This window comes from Ovis canadensis, chromosome 5 (genome assembly GCF_042477335.2).
Source record: "Ovis canadensis isolate MfBH-ARS-UI-01 breed Bighorn chromosome 5, ARS-UI_OviCan_v2, whole genome shotgun sequence".
Lineage (NCBI taxonomy): Eukaryota > Metazoa > Chordata > Mammalia > Artiodactyla > Bovidae > Ovis > Ovis canadensis.
This window is the reverse complement of record NC_091249.1, coordinates 65183823-65197320: the sequence shown is the minus strand read 5'-3', so window position 1 is coordinate 65197320 and position 13498 is coordinate 65183823. Positions and strand designations below refer to the sequence as shown.

Sequence of the window (13498 nt, the reverse complement as noted above, 5' to 3'; positions counted from 1 at the left end):
AATATTTGTTACAGAAATGAATGAATGATCAATCCACTACTAGACTAAGGGCAGACACCAGTATTTTCTTTGGTTTGGGGTGGACTCTTCCAACCTATTTCTGCAGAGAAGAGGAAGGCTGAACTTATGCAGAGGTGGTTTAAGCTAATACTATATTCTCTTACATTATATTCTCACACGATATGAGAATAGCGCATCTCACACCTCATGCTTTTCAAAAGCATGTGCAATATACAAAATCAATAGTTTTTCTATAAACGAGCAACGAACAATCAGAAAATGAAATAAGAAATACATTTTACAATAATATCCCAAACCATCAAATGCATAGAAATAAAGATATACAAGACCTAAAACATTGTTGATAGAACTTAAGATCTAAATAAACAAATATGAGATATATACTATCCACCTGGATTGCAAGTCTCAACATTGTTAAGATAACCCCTCCACCAGTAGATTTATAGATTCAAGGCAATCAATCCCCTTTAAAATCCCTGAAGGCTTTTCCCCTATGGAAAATGACAAGACAATTTTAATTTATGTGGACAGGCAAAGGGCTAAGAATAGTCAAAACGGCACTGAAAAAGGAGGAAAAACTTGGAAGACTTACTTACCTGACATCAAGACTTACAAAGCTAGAATAATCAAGCCAGAGTGGTATTGGCAAAGGCATAGACAGATCAATGATATATGATGGAGAATCTAGAAACAGACCCACATATATTGATCAAACAATTTTCAACCAAAGCAATTCAGCAGGAAAAGGGAAATCTTTTTGACAAGTGATGCTGGAAAAACTGGGCATCCGTATGGGAAAAAAGAACCTTGAACCCTACCTCACTGAATCACTGCCTTGTACCACATATGCAAAAATCTACTTTAAATAAGGTAGATAGAAGAGTCAGTAGGTATCAAATATGTGCCCTTTGTTCACCAGGAATATTCACTGCCTTCTCTAACATACTGCCAGAACAATGTTAAATAAGGCAAATCCAGTATATAAAGTGAGACATATTGTTGAAATGCTTGCCTTTTCTTGGTTTTCAAGCTTTAGCAAATTTTTCAGGTAAGCATCAGAATCCAGTTTGAAGATGCCAAATTATCTGATTTGTTGAATTCCTTTTAGTAATCAACAGCTAAGCAGAATTTATAATAAAATTAACATATCTTGGACAACAGAATCCACACCAACAAGGAACCCTACCATGACTAAAAATCAGACATATTCCAATGCATCTTCTTCCTAATATTCTCTTTCTCCTTACTTACCAGTAATCCTCCTTTCACTTTTTTCAGAGCTTCCATATTATCCATTTTTCCTATTTTCACTTTCCAAAGGTAACTATTTTCATGTGTGTGGTTGTGGTTGTTCTATTTCAGACCGCAAGCTTCCAAAAAACTTGTAGTATTAATATAATAGGGAGTTTTACTTGCAAATGTTATTATATAATTCTTGAATTGTTTATAATCTGCAAGTTTGGTAACATGGTATGCTACCATTATTTGGATCCATTTGTATAATTCCCTGGTCACAAGGAACAGTCTCGATTTGGCATTCTGCATTAGCTCAAATTCGCTTGAAGTATTTGAATCTGTCACAGTGGAGTAGGAGATATGGCTGTTGGGTCCCAGATTGGGATGTGAGATGCAGACTTGGGCGGTGGAGGTGCCAGGAGGGTTGTCTGCATCCACGTGGACCATGTGGGAGGCCTGAGGGAAAACTAGCTCATTGTTGTCAACACCACCAGCCACTGGGCTGCCAGATGCTTCTTCTGGAGGGGAGTGGTGGCTTACTTCGGTCAGCAGCTGTGATGGTGACATTGTACTCCAGGGTTTGCTCCCACTCTAGGGGCCCATCCACGACAAGCTTGTAGCAATTACTGGTGGAAGTTTCAATTCTACAAGTGCATTTTCCTGTACCAGACACGTGACCTCCCTGTTTTCTTCTGAATCTGGATTCTGTGCTTTAAAACAGAGCAGTTACTATCTGAGGGGCAGAATTTTCAGGAATTACAAGAATAGAAGTAAAAACTATCTCTGGGGGAATTCCTTGGTGATCCAGTGGTTAGGATGCTGAGCTTTCACTAATGAGGTCCAGGGTTCAATGCCTGATTGGGGAACTAAGATCCCACAAGCCATCAGGTATGGCAAAAAAAATCTCCAGTACTTCGTTGTCATCATCTAGAATTTTGATTTCAACAATGCTGGGAAATCAATCCACCCTCCCTGCCCTCACACACACACCCTCATTCCTTCCTTTCAAACCATGGAACACTCTTTGCTGCTGCTGCTGCTGCTGCTAAGTCGCTTCAGTCATGTCCGACTCTGTGCGACCCCGTGGACTGCAGCCTACCAGGCTCCTAATCTCTTCATATTTCAATTTACTTGAAGTTTTCATTTCTCCTCTACCATGATGAAGGCCAAACTGGATATGGGTATGCTGGGCTCCACAGGCATTCCTGATTTCCACTTTGATGCCCTTGTCCAGGTCAGCAGCCCTCAGTCTCAGCACGGAGATGCCCAGTGGCATGTCTTCTTGAAGGCTGACTCTGTATACATTCTGGCTGAAATCGGAGGTTGTAGCTGGTGTTGACCACCAGTGTTGGGATCTGAGCAGTTCTGCTTCTGGTGCTCCTTGCTATCTAATGTTGCCAGGACTAAGAGATTCGACCTCTGCTTTTCTCAGGCTAGTGATTTCTCTAACAAGTTCAGTCTGCTCCTTTCCTCTGTTGGTCTCTCACTTTGAGGACAAATACACAGTTGCCGCTAGGGTGATAATTTTGCAAAGGAATTGCTTTCAACATTAGGATCTTTTGCAGGTACTATTGCAAATCCTGCTCCAGGCTGAGTCAACTAACATATTTAACTCAACAGCATTCCTGCTGAACTGGGGAGTATTATCATTTATATTTTGAATATATTAATGTGAAAAACATTAAAAGAATTTTCAACTACCATTTATAATGTATGATACAAAATGTAGTGTGTGGGCATATCAGCTCCAGGTCCATCCCCACTTGCTTCATATCAAGTGAGGTATTGTTTTTCCACATTAACCTGAAACTTTTGAGCCCATTAATTTCTGGACAACCAGCCCCAGATTTTTTGCAAGGTCTGATTAGGATACCCACCCAGAGGAAACATAATGGGATCTCCTGTTCATCTGTTTCCACGTGGGCTGATAGCAGTACTCTGGGTCTCTACTCTAGAACTGCAAACTGAAGAAATCAGAAGCTGAGGTTCTGAAGAGTTGAGAGCAAAGAGAAAAAGCTGTTTCTCACTGGAATCTGCAAGCTGAAAGGAAGTAGTACAGTCTTACTTGGGCAATTAAATATTCTCGGAGATTTATATTCTCGATGACTCCAGCATATGCAGTCAAAGTGATTACTTCTTTTTATTTCTTCTTGTCATTTAAAAATATTATTAGGTTGAGTCTTGCTTTTTATTTATTTTTAATGTTTTTTCTCTTTTTATTCTTTGGTGGGGGAAAAGACTTTACTTTTTTCATATACACAGTCTCAGGATGAACTACTGGCTGGATCTTCAGTTGTAAACATATAGAAAGCTTCTAGGAAGTTTCATAATATAGAAATCTTATGGATTGTGGCATCTATTTTAAAATTTTAATTAATCTCCAATTCCTTAGATTTATATAAATAGATCAGAGAGTTGGCTCTTTTTGGGAGTTTGATATAGAAGGAAAGCACAAGTAAAATGGGTTTTGCATTATGATTTTCCCCCAGGATACTACTTTCTAACCACCGAATTCAAGCCTTTTATTATTTAGAAGGTATACAAACTACTGTGTGAAATTTTTCAGAGAACTAAAGATGAATTAAGAAATTACACTTGTTCTCAATGATTATTAAACATATTAGATCTTTTCATGGCTTCTCTTGGAGAAACTGTGGAAACACTGATTTCTTTTTACATATAAACAACAGACTGGTTCCAAATAGGAAAAGCAGTATGTCAAGGCTGTATATTGTCACCCTGCTTATTTAACTTATATGCAGAGTACATCATGAGAAACACTGGGCTGGAAGAAGCACAAGCTGCAATCAAGATTGCCGGGAGAAATATCAATAACCTCAGATATGCAGATGACACCACCCTTATGGCAGAAAGTGAAGAGGAACTAAAAAGCCTCTTGATGAAAGCGAAAGAGGAGAGTGAAAAAGTTGGCTTATAGCTCAACATTCAGAAAACGAAGATCATGGCATCTTCCCATCACTTCATGGGAAATAGATGGGGAAACAGTGGAAACAGTGTCAGACTTTATTTTGGGGGGCTCCAAAATCACTGCAGATGGTGACTGCAGCCAGGAAATTAAAAGACGCTTACTCCTTGAAAGGAAAGTTCTGAGCAACCTAGATGGCATATTGAAAAGCAGAGACTTAACTTTGCCAACAAAGGTCCATCTAGTCAAGGCTATGGTTTTTCCAGTAGTCATGTATGGATGTGAGAGTTGGACTGTGAAGAAAGCTGAGTGCCAAAGAATTGATGCTTTTGAACTGTGGTGTTGGAAAAGATGCTTTAGAGTCCCTTGGACTGCAGGGAGATCCAACCAGTTCATTCTAAAGGAGATCAGTCCTGGGTGTTCTTTGGAAGGAATGATGCTAAAGCTGAAACTCCAGTACTTTGGCCACCTCATGCAAAGAGTTGACTCATTGGAAAAGACTCTGATGCTGGGAGGGATTGGGGGCAGGAGGAGAAGGGGATGACAGAGGATGAGATGGCTGGATGGCATCACTGACTCAATGGATGTGAGTTTGAATGAACTCTGGAAGTTAGTGATGGACAGGGAGGCCTGGCATGCTGCAATTCATGGAGTCACAGAGAGTCGGACATGACTGAGCGACTGAACTGAGCTGAAATTATTTTACCTGCTCTATGGTCCATCTGATGGCAATTTCTTCACATTTTCCTGAGCCAGAGATCTTCTAATTTGGTCTCCAGAAATCTTATCCTCTCTCAAAGATTTTTTTCAGTTATCTTTGCCATTGGCTATTTTTTCCTATCAGTGATTTTAAATGTGTCCTGAAGAGTGTGCTCTATTATTGATAAATTTTCATTAGGTATGGCTTCCTAAAAGTGAGTGTAACAACTCTAAGTGTAATATTAGGATGTAAATCTGTCTCTTTCCTAAACTATACAGTCATTAGTTTGATCAACATCCTTTCACAATTATGTGACTGCTTAAAATTTTTTAAAAATAGCTTTATTGGGATATATAATTGAAATATGAAGAGTGGCACATATTTAACATGAAGGCATTTACTTTTTTGAACTTGATATCTTGCATGAGGAAAAAGCAGATTTTTCACCAAAACTAATCAATTTATGATCACAGTTATACTCTGTAAATGTAACTGAGGAAACTGTATTACAATCTACTCATTTATCATTAGTCTTTTAGTGCCATTTAAAATAACCTACGAGTTGAGTAGTCTCAACAAGTTGTACAGATTCAGCAAGGACCCTAGGCCACTGCTGCTTCAAGGAAGATAATATCTCTCATAGAATGGAAGTCAAGGAAGAATGTCTGCTGACAGATTAGTCCAATTTTAGGTGCTATAAAATAGTGGAACTACAACTTTAAAGTGGTAGTTGAATACTTTGATTAACTTAATAGATTAAATGAATGCATATCCACCTTTCATATAACACAGAGGAAGATAAAAGTTCTTTACATAATTTCATTACTGAAACCAGAAGAAACATAAACATCCAAACCTACTGCCTAATTACTCTAAAAAACCAATCAACAAATATCCCAATTATCTATCAATCCAAAATTATCAACAAATAACCTAGAGCTAAGATTGATATTTTGTGCAGCTAGTAACTTAAATCCTCAGGTGGCCAAAACCAAATAACTCCAGGTCTTAGGTTTCAGTGATCCATTTTCCACTTAAACCATCCTCACAATTCTACTGGAGTAAATGGTCCTTAGATAAGATCCTTGTTTAAGTAAAACCATGGTTCAGACAGAGCAAACTTCACACTCATAAAATTGTCTCATCGAAAACAATCCTCCCTCTATCTTTTACAACTTTAAACAGGGTCTTCTCAATCAAGAATGTGCCTAAGCGCTTAAGATTTTTACAGCAGCTTTCATAAACTTCTTAGAAAAGTTTTACTTCCACTCACGGGTCATCCCATTGTATTATCTGGAGACGCACACAAGTTATTACTTTTCCCAACAGAACATTAAGTGTTGTGATAATGAAAGCACAACTTCTTTTTCTACTGACAATGTTTTAAAGAAAGGGGAGCATTTCCTGTTAATTAAGTACATATTATGAACTAGATGGTTTATATTATATGTTATCACTAGTCTTCACTACAGTCTTTCAGATTACATATTACAATTCTTATTTTGCTGAACCTGTAAGCAATTAAATTATGTTAAAGATCACACAGGAGTTACTTCATTAAACAGCTGCTGTTTCTCTATCATATTACATCTTAGAGTACCGATATTAGGTAATATCCAGAGCACATAAATTTGTCCATTCATTCACTCAACAAGTGAATTTAATGAAGCCAATTTAGCTTATACTGGAAGCATAATTGAGATCACTGATACTTGAGATACAGCCTAAGGGTCATCACTAATCATTACCCTAGCTCTTAATGGTTTCTCCCTAAATGAGGTTATGTGAATAGAAATAAACATAATTGGACTAGTTCAGCTTTCCAAATAATTTCTATTGCATATTACATCTTTCATTGAATCAATGGATACATGAAACTGACCACCTGATAAACATTATGATAGCTTTTACAAAACAATAGAAGTTATGCTTCTCTCTGTTTTCCCTGATATTATTTAGAAAGGTCTTCTTACTAAATTCCATTTGGGGGGCTTCCCTGGTGCTCCAGTTGCTGGGATTATGTGCACTCAATGCAGGGGGCCCAGGTTCAAATCCTGGTCAGGGAACTAGATCCCACATGAAGCAATTAAGAGTTCCGATGCCACGACGCCACCAAAAGATCCTGCATGCTGCAACTAAAGATCCCACATGCTGCAAAGAAAATTGAAGATTCTGTATGCCACAAAAAGACCTGACACAGGCAAATAAGTAAATAAATACTTTAAAAAATTATTTTCAAAAATTCCATCTGGAACTTAATGTCAATACAAACTTCTATTTTCAATAAGCTCAAAAACTTCATTTAAAAAATTTGACAGGTAGACCTATTCTATGCTTCCTTTTATTGTCTTGGTTAAGAACCATAAAGTGACATGTAAATTTCAGTAGCAGCAACTGTCTCATTTTAGGGCAGTTTGATTATTGTTCATTCCCCAAATGGTTTTCAATCTCTTTTATAAGTCTAGGTTTTAATGAACTATTGTATTTTTTAAAATAGAAAGGCAACAAGTCAGGAGAAAATAATTAGGATGCTATACTTTCCTATCCTTTTATAAGAATTCACCAAAAGAAATCAGGCTTCTCATAGGTTCCAGCAATGCTTTCCCAAGACTAATATAGCATTTGATTTTTGTTCGACATTCTACAATAAGCATAAGGATATAAGAAAACAGAATTTGTACATTTTCAAGAAAATTCTCCATGTATGTGAGAATAATGGGAAATTTTACACATGAAGAGAGAATTACTATAAATTTACCACGATATCAAATATGTGCTCAAAACACAATTTGTCTACTCTGACTATTTCACAGAAACATCATTAAGATCATCCATGTAGATAAAATGGGCAAAAGAGATATCTAACCTGGGAATACATATAGACTTGTATTCCTGAAATTTATAATAGGGATTAAAAAAATAATCTCTTCAGTTTTTCCTCATGACAACACTTACACTGTGTATATTTCAGTGAGAAAGTTTTAAATGCATAAGAATCAGTTCAGTTCAGTTGCTCAGTCGTGTCCAACTCTTTGCGACCCATGAATCGCAGCACGCCAGGCCTCCCTGTTCATCACCATCTCCCAGAGTTCACTCAGACTCACGTCTATCGAGTCAGTGATGCCATCCAGCCATCTCATCCTCAGTCGTCCCCTTCTCCTCCTGCTCCCAATCCCTCCCAGCATCAGAGTCTTTTCCAGTGAGGCAACTCTTCGCATGAGGTGGCCAAAGTACTGGAGTTTCAGCTTTAGCATCATTCCTTCCAAAGAAATCCCAGGGCTGATCTCCTTCAGAATGGACTGGTTGGATCTCCTTGCAGTCCAAGGGACTCTCAAGAGTCTTCTCCAACACCACAGTTCAAAAGCATCAATTCTTTGGCGGTCAGCCTTCTTCACAGTCCAACTCTCACATCCATACATGACCACAGGAAAAACCATAGCCTTGACTAGACGGACCTTAGTCGGCAAAGTAATGTCTCTGCTTGCACAAGAATAAACTCATGATATTTGGGATTTTGTGAATAATTTCAAATCTTCCCCTGTGGCTCAGATGGTAAGGTGTCTGCCCGCAATTCGGGAGACCCGGGTTTGATCCCTGGGTTGGAAAGATCTCCTGGAGAAGGAAACGGCAACCCACTCCAGTACTCTTGCCTGGAGAATCCCACGGACGGAGGAGCCTGGTAGGCTACACCCCATGGGGTTGCAAAGAGTCGGACACGACTGAGCGACTTCACTATCACTATGAAATGACTTAGGATTCTGAGAAAGTATAATGTATACATCTCTAATGACCAGAAAGAATCACTGCACTTTAAAAGAGACTAAATGTAATTTATGAAATTGTTAAACAATTTTGTGTGTAGTTAGACGTCTCTCTATTTATAAAACTTCACATAAAATATCATTTACAGACTTTTCATTGAATGAGATTTATCCCCTCTAGAAGAATCTGTGTTCTTAACAGATAAATTGTCATTGGATGTTCAACATAAAACTGTCGCATGGCCAATGAAAAATTAAAACAGCAATGAAAACCAGGAAGAGTTGGTAACTCATAAGAATTGGTACAGTTGGCAAATTAAATTAGAAAAATTATATGGAGTATTAAAAAGTACTTCATAAAGTAGATATAAAATTTAATATATGGATATACAAATATATATTTTAAATTATTATAAATAAGGTGTGAGGGAAGGCCTGAAGGGAGACCGCCAGGGTTGTCATCGGTGTCCGCAATCTTCATATAAATTGCTTGGGGTCCGTTTAATAGATTCCGAATAAATATTAATCACCCATAATCTTGCTCAAAGCTAAGAGAATACTTGATATGCACTCACCTGAATTAATGCACGATTATCTTTAGAAAACACGGAATCGCCTGAGAGCAAGAGAGGCTCGCTTTTCTCACAGCTCTCCTGGCTGATGAGCGTGTCCGCATAGTTCGGCTGAGGGAAGATCACGTGACTCCCCCGAGAGTCCGCGGTGAGCGAGACCTCGTGCGAATAGGTCTGCAGGAAAGCCCGCACCCCGTCCACGCCCACAAACTGAGACGCCGGCACGCCAGCCAACCCGCTGCCGGAAGCCTGGAGCAGACGCGACGTGTGCCAGCGCCGCAGTCTGAGCGCCAGTAGCACAATGACAAAGGCGAGGAAGACGCAGGAGACCGCGGCCACCGCCACCACCAGGTAGAGTGTGAGGCCTTTGTCGTCGGAGCTGGCTGAAGACTCTAAGCTGCCTAGATCAGCCAGGACATCTGGGATGCTGTCAGCCACAGCCACGGTGAGCGTGACGGTGGCCGAGAGAGGTGGCTGGCCGTGGTCCTGGACCGCCACCACCAGGCTCTGCTTGAGCGCGTCTCTGTCCAGCAGGGCTCGTGCTGTGCGCACCTCGCCCGTGTGCAGCCCCACCGAGAAGAGCCCTGGCTCACTGGCCTTGAGCAGACGGTAGGACAGCCAGGCGTTCTGTCCTGAGTCTCTGTCCACTGCCACCACCTTGGTGACCAGGTAGCCGGGCTCTGCGGAGCGGGGTGCCAGCTCCACGCCTGTGGAGCCATCGGTAGGTACGACGGGGAAGAGGATCTCTGGCGAGTTGTCGTTCTGGTCCAGCACGAACAGGCTCAGAGAAACGTTGCTGCTGAGTGGAAGGTTCCCGCTGTCATGTGCCATCACTTGTAGCTCTAAGTCTCGAAACTGTTCATAGTCAAAGGAGCGGAGCGCATACAGGACGCCAGTGTCTGAGTTTATGGAGACGTAGGAGGACAGGGGAGCTCCCTGGAGGGTGTCCTCCATCAAGGAGTAAGTGACCTGGGCATTCTCTCCATAGTCGGGATCATAAGCGGTCACAGAGATGATGGAAGCTCCTCTGGGGTTGTTTTCTAGGATATATGCCGAGTAGGAGGCTTGAGAGAAGGCAGGCGCGTTGTCGTTTATGTCTGCCACGTTCAGGGTGATGTGAGTTTCCGTGGACAGGGGCGGGCTTCCTCGGTCAGTGGCCATCACAGTGATGTTGTAGCTAGGAACCAGTTCTCGGTCTAGGAGTGTGTCTGTCATTAAACTATAATAATTTCCATAAGACTTTTCTAATTTAAAGGGCAGATTCCTTTGGACGAAACAGGTTACTCGTCCGTTTTCCCCAGAGTCTTGATCATTTACATTTAAAAGGGCAATTAACGTCCCTCTGGGAGAGTTTTCCGGAATGGAGCTGGAGAGAGAGGTGACTACTACTTCAGGGGCGTTGTCATTCACGTCCAAAACTGTGATCAGGACTTTGGCTCGTGCAGAATATCCTGCGTTATCCGTTGCTTGCACTTCCATCTCGTAGAATCCTGATTCCTCGTAGTTCAACTCCCCTATTGTTGAAATTGTCCCTAAATTACTATCTAGCTCGAAAAGTTGGGCCGCTTTGTTGTCCACATACCGGAAGGAATACATCACTTCCGCATTGGATCCTTCATCAGGGTCGGTGGCATTTACCAGAAGCAGTTTAGTGCCCAAGGCCACATTCTCCGGAACGCTCACACGGTACTCGGATTGAGCAAACGCTGGTGCGTTGTCGTTCGCATCAAGGACCATCACACGGATGCGCGCAGTGCTAGTGCGGACTGGATCGCCCCCATCCGAGGCCGTGAGAACCAGGTGGTGAATGGCTTTTTCCTCGCGGTCCAGGGCGCGCTCCAGCACCAATTCCGGGTACTTATTACCATCTGCTCCGCTTTGCACGTCAAGGGAGAAGTGAGTATCACTGCTGAGATCGTATCTTTGGAGTGAATTCTTCCCTATATCCGGATCCCAAGCGTGGGGAAGGGGGAACCTCATCCCTTTAGCTGCGTTTTCACTCATTTTTATTTCTAATTCACCTTCCTGGAAATATGGGGCGTTATCATTAATGTCCCTCACTTCTACCACTACCCCATATATTTTCACTTGATCCTCCATCAGAATCTCCAGATTTAGTTGACACTTGACGGTCCCCATACAGAGCTCCTCCCGGTCTATCCTGCCCGCCGTGACCAAGCTGCCGCTCCGCGGATTCAGAGCGAAAAGTTGTGTCCTACCTCTGGAGACGATGCGGACTCCGCGCTCCTCCAGTTCCTGAGGCTCCAACCCCAGATCCTTGGCGATGTTCCCCACCCCAGAGCCTCTCTCCAGCTCCTCGGGAACTGAATAATAGATCTGTGTGCCTCCAGTTTCCCACAGAACCCCCAGGAGAACTCCCAGCAAGACTAGCTTTTTGCAGTCCCCGTGCATTCGCGCAGGAATCATTGTCACTTTCCTTGAGTATTACTTCCAGTTCTTCCCTTGATCACCGAAGTCCGGATCGGCTCATTCGTCCTTAAAATCTGCAGTTTGGGGACCCGAGCTCTTCTGCTCAGTTTCCTCACAGTCCGAGAGATGGTTAATTTTTTTCTGTGCTTTGTGCTTCACGCGCGTGCACGGCTGGCAGGATCTCTCTTTGCTCTTCTCTCCCTGGTTGGTGAACAGCGGCACTCAGAGTCCTAACCAATTACTGCACAGTCTTAAAGTCCGGGAAACCATTTTTGTTTCTAGACCTTAAATAGCTCCACCTACTGTTCTTCAAATAGGGATGAAAGTGGACCCAACTAAAACTACTGTATTCATCTTATTTGGAATTTCAGTGAACTTCTTTTTATTTCCCTAAACTTCTCATAAACAGCCACCTTCCTGAGATTATTTTCTGTAGCTGTATGTATATTCTGATTTTTCTGATGAGCTTTTACATGAAGTTTCTATGCACAGTAAATTTAACCATGTAATTTTAGTACACCGGCTTTGGTATCACCCCCAACACACATACATACCTATTATGGGAATCTCATAAGGCGTTTCATGTTTTGAGAAATTATATAACAATAATTTAAAAATTCTCAGTCAACTAAAATCTGGGGCAAAATTTTTCGGCAGATTCTTAAATTTGCCTAAATGGAAGAACTACTTTAACAGGTTGTTGACATTTAGCAATTAAAAATCAAAATTTTACAATAATATGGCAACCTAAAAATAAGAAACGTGATTGTACAGATTATCAGAATCACACTTGACAGGAAATCAAGTGAAGAAGACACACATTTTTAGAACAAAATAGCATTCCAGAGACACTGGTTCAAGATGGCAGAGTAGAAAGACATGTGCTCACCTACTCCTTCAAGAGCGCCAAAAATCACAATGAATGGCTAAGCAACCTTGGACAGAAAGATGCAAAACCCACCAAAAAAGATACCCCACATCCAAAGTCAAAGGAAAAGCTGCAATGAGATGGTAGGAGGGGCACAATCACAATAAAATAAAAAAAGAAAGCATTCCAACTAGCATTTGCTGGGGATATGGGTAGGACTCTACTAATATATTTCAAAAGAATGTTTAGGATCAATATCCTGTGATAAACCACATTGGAAAAGAATTTGAAAAAGAATATGTATATATGAATCGCTGCTGTACATAAGAAACTAACACAACACTGTAAATCAACCATACTTCAGTTAAAAAAGAGAATGTCTAGGAAAATTAGAAACCAAAACATTATAAACTCACCTTTTTCTGGGAAACACCAAATTCCAGTTACTGATACTTACTGGTAATATACTTGGAAGCCCACCAAAATATAGGGGAAAAATCTATTGTGCTTTCACATATGTAAATATTTATATTATGAGAATAAGCATATTTGTCAGGTATACCATAAATAACATCTTCAACACTGCAATGAAATCAACAGGTAGCTCTGAGAAAAGGTAGGACATAAAATTTATCTGTTCAGTGGTACTCAAAGAATCCTTAGCAAATGTACCTAAATATTATGAGTCATTATTATGTCCTTAATGTTAACGTTTGTATGCATTCCCCTCTCACTTTGTAGTTAAAAGAGTAAAGAAAAGCCTTATATGTTAAGATATTGATGTTCTAAAAAAGAGAAACACCCACAGGAAAAAAAAATCGTGCTTCCATTAAAAATATTTGAATGTCAGCAGCATTATACTATCCACATCTCACAATAAGAGAGATTTTGTGTGGGGATAATAGAATAACTCAGATGAAATTGTCAAAGTATTTTAAATACTTGAGGGTTAATAATAAGAGTTGTTGACATACCCAGAAAGAA

At 40.6% G+C, this 13498-nt stretch overlaps 1 protein-coding gene across 21 annotated transcripts in view; it reads right to left on the bottom strand.

Moving 5' to 3' along the window:
- Positions 1 to 13498, bottom strand: part of LOC138440417 (protocadherin gamma-C4) — a 166580-nt gene that overhangs the window by 70700 nt on the left and 82382 nt on the right. Inside the window, exon 1 of one of the 21 annotated variants that reach the window (XM_069589885.1) lies at positions 9220 to 12689. The exons of the other annotated variants lie outside the window; for them this stretch is intronic. Within the exon in view, the coding sequence (XP_069445986.1) occupies positions 9220 to 11643 (2424 nt within the window). The 5' untranslated portion in view covers positions 11644 to 12689. Of the gene's footprint in view, positions 1 to 9219; positions 12690 to 13498 lie in introns of those variants that run through there. 21 annotated transcript variants of the gene reach the window in all.